This window comes from Alligator sinensis, unplaced genomic scaffold, assembly GCF_000455745.1.
Source record: "Alligator sinensis unplaced genomic scaffold, ASM45574v1 scaffold329_1, whole genome shotgun sequence".
Taxonomy (NCBI): Eukaryota; Metazoa; Chordata; order Crocodylia; family Alligatoridae; genus Alligator; species Alligator sinensis.
Window position 1 is genome coordinate 88,286 of NW_005842550.1, and position 10,648 is coordinate 98,933.

The 10,648-nt window shown below is 41.2% G+C and overlaps 1 protein-coding gene across 3 annotated transcripts in view; it reads right to left on the reverse strand.

Annotated features, from left to right (window-relative positions):
* Nucleotides 1-1,876: 1,876 nt before the first annotated feature.
* Nucleotides 1,877-10,648, reverse strand: part of COL11A1 (collagen type XI alpha 1 chain) — a 269,666-nt gene continuing 260,894 nt past the window's right edge. For all 3 annotated transcript variants that reach the window (XM_006032152.3, XM_014523947.2, XM_006032150.3), the window contains 4 exons: nt 8,969-9,081; nt 8,071-8,139; nt 6,838-7,071; nt 1,877-3,239 (listed from right to left, as the gene is read on the reverse strand). In XM_006032152.3, the coding sequence (XP_006032214.1) occupies nt 3,093-3,239; nt 6,838-7,071; nt 8,071-8,139; nt 8,969-9,081 (563 nt within the window). In that variant the 3' untranslated portion in view covers nt 1,877-3,092. The remainder of the gene's footprint in view (nt 3,240-6,837; nt 7,072-8,070; nt 8,140-8,968; nt 9,082-10,648) is intronic.

Consider the following 10,648-nt stretch of genomic DNA (forward strand, 5'->3'; position numbering starts at 1 on the left):
TCAGATACAGAAAAGGACAAAGGTTCCTAAATTCAAAACTGTAATCATGCAAATCCTATATAGTTGCTGGCTAACAATGGAGGTGCCTAAACTTCTAAGGTATCTCTTTCATCTTTAATTTCTTCAAAGTTCTGCACTTCCCAGAAACGTCTCTGTTTTGACTATGCTGAGTAGCCCAATATCTTGCTTTTGCCTAATTTCAATAGAATTTGGCATTTTGCTTTTGCTTAATACCAGCAGAATCTGTAATTAGTCACTCATGTGCCTGAATCCCCCAAAGGGCTCATTCTAATAGATTCTTCCAGAGTTTACCTTGCACATCTCTATAGGATGTAGTTTCTCAAAAGAAAAGAAAAAGCTATATCACTTTCTTTTAAAACTCACAGAAGTGGTGCCCCATCTTATGTAATAGCCTTGGAGGTAAAATAATTTACCAAAGATGTAGTTCTGAGTTCAACGCTTTCCTTTGCTCAAAGAAATTAAAACCTATCTCCCCCAGAGATTATACAATTTACAAGGTCATGAGTTCTGGCAACGCTCCTGTTATTGGACCTATACTATCTTGCTAAAAATAATTCACAATCCATTTAGTGAAGACAAAGGTTGCAAAAGGGAGCTTGACTCTGTAATATAAAATTTAGTGTAGGTCCCTGAGAGAAGGGAGACCTGACTTCCAATCCTTGCATTAAAATTATTTATGCATATAACATAAAATAGTAATTGAATAAAATATAAAAGTATTTCTTAACCGAAGGATGGAGCTCTAGTCACCCTCTTGTCAGGTGACTGCCCTGAAAACAAGTCAAGAGGGCCATGCTAATTTTGAATACTCTCTCTGGCCTCTTAGGTAACTTGGGAAGCTCCACTCTGAGTACATCTTCTCCTCGTTCAGTGTCATTTATGTTTTGGATCCATTATAAGGCATGCACCATATAGACAGCATAGGCATAAAGCACTCTGGGTCTACCCTTGGGGCATATAAAATGTAGGTGTTGAAACACCTCGCCTCTGGCATCTAAATATTTTTTTGGATATTTCCCTTAGTTTTTCTTTGTCATGGTTCTCTGCAAAATGGGAGTACGTCCTTGCCTCTCAGGTATGCTGTAAGAATACATTTATTTTAAGATTGCAAGGTTCTCAGATATTACAAGGACAGGAGTCCTATAAATACATCAAAAATGGGTTATGGGAAGAAGTTTAGGTCCTGATATAGAGAACAAGAAGACTGCTGGAGCTACAAATCCTTACTGCCTTTAAGAGGGATTATTAAAACTGAGCACATCAGTCCTACTACATGCTACCACTGGCAGGAGAGGAGCCTAGTATTTTTACTTCTGCTCATGATGTGTTTGTGTAATGCTTTACACACATATATTAGGATTATTATTATTTCATTCTGGATGGTCTGGAATCATAATGCAGTTACAATACCAAGGATGATATAACATTTCTTGTATTTTGAAGAAACAGAGTGACCAATCCAGGTAGACAAGACTTGATTTTATTAATAAAATTTGTATTTTCCCTCTTTGAGGTGACAATTACAAACTTTGGTTCAAAAATATAAGAAATTCTGAACAGCAAAAGTTGACTTTTTAAATCTCACTTTTACACATGTATAATCTTGCATGATAAAATACCATTTGGAAATGAGCCAGTGGAATCTGGTACCAATTAAGTTAACAATTTATATAAGAAATAACAAACATTTATTTTCAAGTCTTACATATATTATGAAAAATAATTACAAAAGGATTTGTTTTGTAAAGTCAAAATGTTATTTCTACTTCCCACTACCTAAACAATATTTAAAGGAAGGACAAACCACCTTTTTTGGGAGATTTGAATTGCAAATTGTAACAGTTTGGGTCAGAAACAAGCTCTGTAGGTAGCAGTTCCCTCGTATGTTGCTTGGCAACTAGGTAGAATCACATGACCTAGACATATTGTGTCCCTAAGCTTGAAAAAAATAATGGGGGAAAAAAAATCACATTTGCAGGATGGACAAATCATATATGGGGTATTACGTGTAGAATTTTGTATCTGTTTCAGGAAGCAAATACTTATCATTGCTCACATAAAATCCAAGTAAACACTGCACAAATCCATAAATAATTTTTAGAATCCAGTTTTAATATTTATGTGGATCAAAGAAGCACAATGAAGATGAGATACAAAAAAGGGAAGGCTATATGACTAACCATTTACTTCACATAGACTTGAACAGATTTCTTACGCTTAAGCTTTTTTTTTTTTCCCCCCCCTTCATCCTTTTTCATACACATTTCCCGCACCCAAAAATAAACTTACTTATTTTAGGTATATACAGGTATCTTAAGAAATTCTGAAATCTGAACAGGAAAATAAAAGTCTGAGGTATAGCACCATGGAATACAGCACCTTAATGGGTGCATTCATTCTTGAAATTATCATCATAAAGTAGTATCTGCAGAGAAGTGTTGTTTTAAGTGTGCTGCCAAACGTCTTCCAGTTTTGTCACCCAAAGTTTTTGCTGGTGACTTCAAATAACAAAGCTCTTCAACATCAATATATACAAAGGGATTTTTATTATTAATCAGGAAATTGAATTGGATTCACTGTCAATTACAACTTTATTTTTCATAATACATACACAGTATTGACAACGTCATTTTGCAATTATAAAATAAGAGCCAGATGCAATCAGAGACACATGCAAGTTTTGGAAATGGACAGAGAAATAACAGTACAGTACTGTACATAGAATAATTACAGTTTGTTAAACACTTTCCTAACACCACTTTGTTGTAATGAAAGGAGCACCATTACATTAATTTTTTTTACAGCACCAGAAGAGTCCAAAGGGGGTGTTCATAAAATTAGCCTATGCTGTCTAACACGGCCACAGCATTTTTATGTCCTTCATGATTTTCCAAATAAGTTTAAGTTATGTGATTCTGGCCCTACAAGGGCAACAAGTACTTTCTAGGTAAGATATACACACACAGCCAGACAGATTTTCTATACCATCCTTATTCAAAACTTGCATGTGGCATGAAGTGGGTTGGTAGCACCAAGGCACAACGTTTGTTGTTCTGCTCTCTGCCCTAAACTTAACCAAGGAAACAGACAGGACCAACTTCGAATCCAAACTTCTGATTCTGATCACCAAAGTCATTAATCATCACATCAACAATAGGCACTTGGTCTATTTTAGGTGTATTGATTTCGATCACAGTCTTCGCATAGCCTTTTCTTGACTGTATAAAAAAGAAAAAAAAGAAGTAAAACAAAACCAAATATGGTTATACATAAAAGCAGAAAACATATTACATAGCTCTTTCAGTCACCTTTAAAATACAAAACTTATGGATAACAAAGGAACATGCTATGAACTATATTAACTGCACAGAAAAAGGTACTTAGTTGTGTTGGTCTGAAATCAGAAAGAAAGCAAAGCTGTGTGGCACCTGATAGCAGAAGTGTAACTAGGGCAGGGCAATGGGAGCAGCCATAGGCACTAACTTTTATTTTTACAAATGGTGGGGAGGGAAGGGGCCTAACATGATGGACATATGGAAAGTTTTACACATTTCAGGTCACAGCCCTCTTCCTGAGTGGGGCCAGGGCCCTCGGGCTCCTATATACTCAGCTTCTCTGGGAGCAGCCACCCCAGGCACTGACTTCAGGGGGTTGGGAAAAAAACCCATTGTTGCTGCATGATTGCACCAGTGGCACAGCAACAGCTGGAAGTTGCTGCTTTCTCCACGTGTCACAGCTGCCCTGGGTGTCCATTTTCATTGCTACACCTCTGCCTTATAGACTAATTTACTCAGAGGGATGAGCTCTTGTAGGCTACTGCCTACTTTATCAGACGCTATGAATGGATTTTCAGAGAGCAGGGGTACTAAACAGAAAGGAATAAGATAAGTTATATACAAAGCATAGGGAGAGAGGAAGTAAAGGAGAGGGCACTGCTGAGAGGAAGGTGAGTTGAAAACATCAAAGATGATAAACAAAGCTGCAACCCTACTGAGGGACACAGGCTTATAAAAGCTAGTCCAGGTAATGGAATAAGAATCCGGACTGGATTGTGCTAAGTACAGCCTCAACAAAGACTAGGTATTGATCTTCTGAAGTTATCTTCACTTCTCACAGCAGTGCCCTTTCCTTTCCTCCCTGCTTTCTGCCTATAGAGAATGCTTTCATCTGGACTGAACTTCATGTAGTGGCTCCTCATCTAAACCCCAATCTCAGGGACATTAAGAAAGTACAGGAAACCCTCACTATTTGTGGGTTCGGCATTCGCGGTTAAAAATATTTGTGAATGCCGAACCTGCTTCTTAAATACACTTAAAGGAGCTCCTCAGGAGCTTTGCACTTGCCACCGCTGCACTCAGCCCTTGCCAACCTGGCTTCCTTTTGGGGCCCTCTCCCCTTTTTACTCACTCACCATGCCTTGATGTTATTAACTTCTGAGGAAAGGGAGGCTGCCTCAGGGCTTCCCAAGCCTGGTCTTACTCTTATGACCACAGGTGCCTGTGGTCATGGCCTTAAGGGCTACTTTTGTGGGCTCCATCCTCCCCATTAAGCACAGCCATGCCTCACAAGTGATCTGCTAAAACAACTCTCTGCCCTCTGGCAGGCCCCAGGCACTGGAGCTTCCCTTGAATGCTTAGTCCCCCTTCAGCACTGGACTCCCCTGCCCCCCCGCCAGGCACCAGACCTTCTCTTGGGTGCTTAATCCCTCTAGGTGTTGGACTTTCCTTGTCCTTCTCCCAGGCACCAGACCTTCTTTTGAGTACCTAGTCCCCCTGGACACTGGACCTCCTCCCAAGTACCTAGTCCTTCCTGGGCTTAAGCTAGGGTGGCCATTGAGGTCCCTCAAGAATAGAGGACTGTTGTATTTAGTGAAACTGTCCCCACCACCATGAACATCACATGCCTCCAAAGGCTGGGGGGGCATGGCAAGCTCCTACAGGTGGCAGTGGTGGTATTGGCAGCAGGGGCGTGGTGGCAGTAAGCAGGGAGCTCCCACAGGGAAACACGGCAGTGTTGGCAGTAGGAGTGGGCCAAGTGGGGAGCTCCTGCAGGCAGTCATGGCAGTGTCAGCAGCAGGGGTGGGCTGAGTGGGGAGCTTCCACAGGTGGCTGTGATGGTGTCAGTGGTGGGGGAGCAGGGGGTGCTGAGTGGTGAAAAATAGAGGACACAAACACATCTGGTTTCATATCAATAGAGGACAGAGGACCAGAAAACCAGACTGTCCTCTATAAAACTGGATGAATGGCCACCCTAGCTTAAGCCCTGTCTCTGTCTCTGGGGGCTCAAGCCTATCTCTCCCTAGGTCCCCAAGCTTATCTATTCAAAAGCCTGCCTCACCCCGCTCAGATGCTGTGCCCCTGACCCCTGTTCCCAGGCCTGCCTTGCCCCTCTTGGGTGTTCTATTTGTACCCTGGCCCTCTACTCTCTGGTGCCCCTCTCCAGGTTATGGGCTCACCTACTCCTGTTCCCAGGTCTATCTATTCCAAGGCTTGTCTTGTTCCTGGGCTCAGCACCGCTTACCCCAGCTCAGATGTTTAGGCAGGAGCCTTGCTGCAGCCCTGCTGCCAGCAGATCCTTGCCCTATGGCTCCTGGGGCTAGACTGCCTAACCAGCTTAGGCCCTGGCCTTATCTGTCTCAAGCCATTTCCCATTTCTGGTCAGGTGATTCCCTCATTAGCCCCTGCCACACCTGCAGCCTCCCTTAAATTAACAGGTGCACCATGCTCCCTGTCATAGTCATCATCTTGTTGATGGCACTATAACTAATGCCATCTCCAGGAGCTCCACACATATAGATAGCATGATGACAAGAGCTATATAAAAACCTGAGAGGGTTTATAAAAAGAGAGGCACAGATTGAAGAGAAAGAGTCATAGACCAGAATGTTATTGCCGAGAAATGATCACTAGCCAACTAAATTAACCTTGTCTCTGAATCAGACCCGGTTAAAACCATATTAAATTCACTGCAGGAAACCGAAGGCTTTCAGGTTTTGTTACTGATACTTGCTTCCTTTAGCACATGCTTCTCCATAATTATCTCTAAAATGCTTAGCTCTCCCAGTGGTATACAATCATCACAGTGATTAGCGTTATAAACCTTGATATACGCTTGGATAACTCATGGCAAAAAAAATTAGTATTAAAACATGGCATCTGACAAAGGAAGATACCAAATGTTATGCCTTTGGAGACCCAATACCTTGCTTAAGAGATAATTAGATAGCTGGTGTATGTGTCAAACACACCAACTGGCACTAGGAGGGCTGCGAAAGGTATGGGTTCTATGAACTTTACCTGGATTTTATTTCTACTATTCCTATTCTAGGTAAACAATGCCACATGTCAAATTAATTGATTCACAGGCCTTGGATGCATGGTACAGATTCCTGATACATGTTTTTGCTACCTTACATTATAGTCTTCCCTTGCATCAATTGATTTTGACTGTAAATATATACCATCAGTGTGATGCCTCTTTCAGTGATGCTTATTTTCTATTACTTCTCCATTATGTTATATCTATAATAAAAAATGTCTAATTTCAAGATACTGGCATTGTCTTGAAATTAGACAAGAGATCCTACCCTTGATATTGCTTGATATATGGTTAATACTATTTTTCTCAATAGTTTTATGCAATTTAAATAAGTGACTAATTCACTGTAGTTAAAATCTACTGAAATGGCAGACTATTAAAAATAAAACCTCTGGAAAGCTTTTCTCCAAAGGAAGCTGGCATAAGAAGGACCTGTTTGGATTATCAAACTAACCTGTCATATTAAAGTACAAAAGAATATTCTGAGCCTATACTTACTGCACAACCATCATGAAGAGCTTTGATGTAAGGATTGTTGTCATAAGACATCTCTTCATCATTTGATCCTAAGAACCTCAGCGCTTTGTCATAGCTGTCAGATGATGCATCATGCCAACCTACTGACTGATGACAGTTGTAAGTGAAATTTTGTCTTGCAGAGGCACTCAGTAGTTTAAGGAATGTCATTTGGACCATATTAATGGCATTGCCTTCAACATCCAAATAGGAAAGCTGGAAAATATAAGTAGGCACATGAACATTTGGTTCACTAAAATGCAAAAGAGAAAAGTCATGGTTGACAAAGTTCACATTAAGAAGCTTCAATGTAAAAATCAACTGAATATGGTTTGCTGATTTTATAGCACATTTTGTAAAGAATTAAGACATGGAACTATACATTTAAGCTGCATCCTATTTTGCCATACAGAGAACCCTCCCTTCTATATTCCATAAGCTTGCAATAGAAAATTATTCTGGAACCATTTAATGGTGACTATATTTTTATTATATCATATTCCTTTGCATACCCTTCATACCTTTTCCCTAAATATCATCCCTTGAAATGTGGGCACACATCTTCAGTGGGAAAGCTGATTTCTGTATTGGGATGGAAGTGAGGATGCACTGTAATGGCTGCCAGGAGTCTTTTTTCTCCTCTTTCCTGCCAGCAGAGGCAGAATCCAGTTTTAACCCTCTCACAGCCACTACCAAATTAAGAGTAACTTTTGGATGAGTAGAGGGTAAAATCTCTAGCTTTTGTCTGAAGCTGGCATTGAGCTGACTGAGCACAAGCCAGCCGCTCCATGCAGTTATCTTTCACCCTCAGTTCTGGAAAAATCTGTTTCATTATTCCTTTGCAAAACAAGGTGCATGTGTTATTTGGGCACATGTAGTATGCAAGAAAACACACTACTCATTTAATAATGCTCAAGTCTATTTCAGTTTCTTGGATGGGGCATATGAGCTGCATTCAAGTTGCTCTGCAAAAGCTCTATGATGGTGTGAAGTTTGCCAGCACCGAGAGCAAAATCATCAACTATAGATTTGCCACTGGTATTGTTGCTATATTTGCAGAGTAGTAGATGGAACAGCATAGGGCAGGCTCCTTTTCTCTAACGGAGCTGACTAAATTGCTTTTAGCATCTATATAATCAAGATCACTGGTGAATATTCATCATTAGCAGCATGTACCTTGTTTGTGAATGACTATACAAATAGATGACTACTTACCAGTTTGCCTCTCTTAAATTCACTAAACCAGGTTCCTGGATATTCCTTTGGCCATGTTGAAATTCTTACCTGTATTGAAAAAGCATGTAATATAAGTGTTTAAAATACAGGTAAGAAAGAAAAATGTTCAAGAACTATAAAACGAATCTTTCTTTCCTGAGGTATTGAACTTAAAAAAGCTTGTCAAGACACATACACATAAACAGCTCTAAAAATGGCTACTTTGTTTAGGCAGAGGTACAATACCTATATATTAGTTTACTCTAACTGAATTAAAAATAATGAGATTATTTCTGTTTATAAGAGGAAAAAGAGTATGGTTACCTGTTAAGATTCAGGTTCACTCAGATAAGTTACTGGTAAAAACACTCTAGCACAGGATGTCTAAAATAGGAGTTTGCACTGGTAGTGACATTAAAAGATGAACCTGCTTCTTCACTAGTTGCTCCCTGACATTTATTCTTGTGAGCGTGGATCTCTTATCAAATCCTACAGATAATGTTCTACGCGCATCTTGCAAAGCTTTTAATGAGACTTAAGAGACAAGAAAGTATAGAATTTGACAAAAAAGTTTATCTTTTAGATGCCAGATTAATGCCTATGCTCTCATTAAAAATGGCTGCACAGCTGTGTTACATACTGAGATACAGCAGAAGTTTAGCTAGCAAGCAGGTGCATAAAAAATCTGAGCAAAAGAAAAATAAAGTGGCTATTTGTTAACTATGTGTATCATTTCATTGCTTTATTCATGTTTATGCAAATGCAAATATAATAATTAGCCTGTAAGAAAGGCAGATAAACAGAAATTGTGAAAGTCTAATTTTCCTGTTTAGTTCAATATTGCAGCAGCACAGCAGGAACTGACAACAGTCAACCCAAAACACAGATTGGTACTTACTCCTTCAGATTTCTTATCTGGATAGATGCAAGTTTCCCCACCTGCTGTGAAATTACAGTACACTTTGAAGGAGTCTCCAGAGCAGCCCTGGTTAGGATCAATCCAATATTCACCTAAAATGAAAGATAAAGGATTTGCTTCCAATAATGATATATTTAAAAGAGTCATGTTTTACTGCCATCTAATGCTGCTCTAAAAGATTTTCAGTTGAAAAGCTATAATTCTTCTATCTTCAAGGCTGAGAATTAACAATTTCCATTTGCTTTTTTTTTCTTTTATTGATATTTTTTTCTAAGGATAAAACAGCATCCAAATCTATTTTTTCTTCTTGCTTTCTTTTTGTATTTTGTTTCAAGCTGTAACTGCTGAATGTTTCTGGTACATTTTTTGAGGAACTACATCACAAGAGACTAAAATATTTTGCAGTCTTCACATTTCCACTATAAGGAAATGAGAAGATGCACATAAGGCATAAGTTTCTACTTTTGTGATGTCAGAACTGTCATATCATAATCAAAATATTTCAACACATTGCAAGAAAAACATATTAACAGTTAAGGATCCATCTTCCAGTAGCAGTATGAGGTCTAAATACTGGGTTCTGCCATTTATGCATAACCCTGCATTCTGGGTGGCGCACACTGTATCAGCCGAGGTGAGCATTTTTTGCAGAATGTAGGTACACAGTGACTTTCTCTCCCATCTCTGGTGGCAGGTCCACTATGAGATCAGACTGTTGCCCCTACTTCCACCCTACATTGTTTATCTGTAGTTGCAGCATTAATAAAACTGCCGCAGATTCAGATATTTTAAGCATTATATTATCTAAGCTAGGGGTGCACCAATAAAGATTTTTGGGGCCATTACTGATGGCTGAGTATTAATGAGCCATATTGGTCGATACCAATCCAATTGCCGATATGTAGCCCAGAAACTCTGAAAGAAGTGTCTGGCTGGTAAGCAGTGTCTGTGGTGGGGAAGGGCGGGAGGAGGGAAGGGGTGTCAGGGGGCAGATCGAGGCCCCCACAGTGAGGGAGGAAATGGGACTGGGGAAGGGGCAAGGGCATGGGTAGGTGATAAACAGCTGTGGTGGGTGTGGGATGGAGCCAAGAGCAGCTCATCTGGAGGGCATGGGGATGCGGGGGCACAGCTCCCAACACTGTGTGCACCCCCAGGGGAGGCATGGGGGGGGCACATGCCCCCCTGGATCTGTGCACAGGATGAGGGTGGCCTGCCACTGCATGCTTGGAGCCCGGGGTGACACTGGGCTCGTCCTGGCAGGAGTAGCTGCACCAGGGCTGTGGTCAGGCCAGGTGGGGTGGTGTGGGCAGCACTGGAAGGGGGGAGGCTATGGCAAATTTTGGGGTGGCTGTAGCCCCGCCCCATAAACCCCCTTCCCAGCAGTGCTGCCACCTGCCCCACCTACCCTGAGTGCAGCCCTGGGCCAGTCTCTTCTGGGAACAGCCCAGCGCTGCCCATGGCCTCACCCACAGCGGGCAGCCCATGCTCACCCTGCACACAGATCCAGGGTGCACCTGCCCCCCCATACATCTCCTGGGGTGCATACATTGATGGGAGCTGTCTCCTCCTCCCCATGCCCACTGGATGAGCCACTTGCAGCTCCATTGTGCACCCTGCCCTGCCCCAGCTGTTCCGCGCCTGCCCCTGCACCATCCCCCT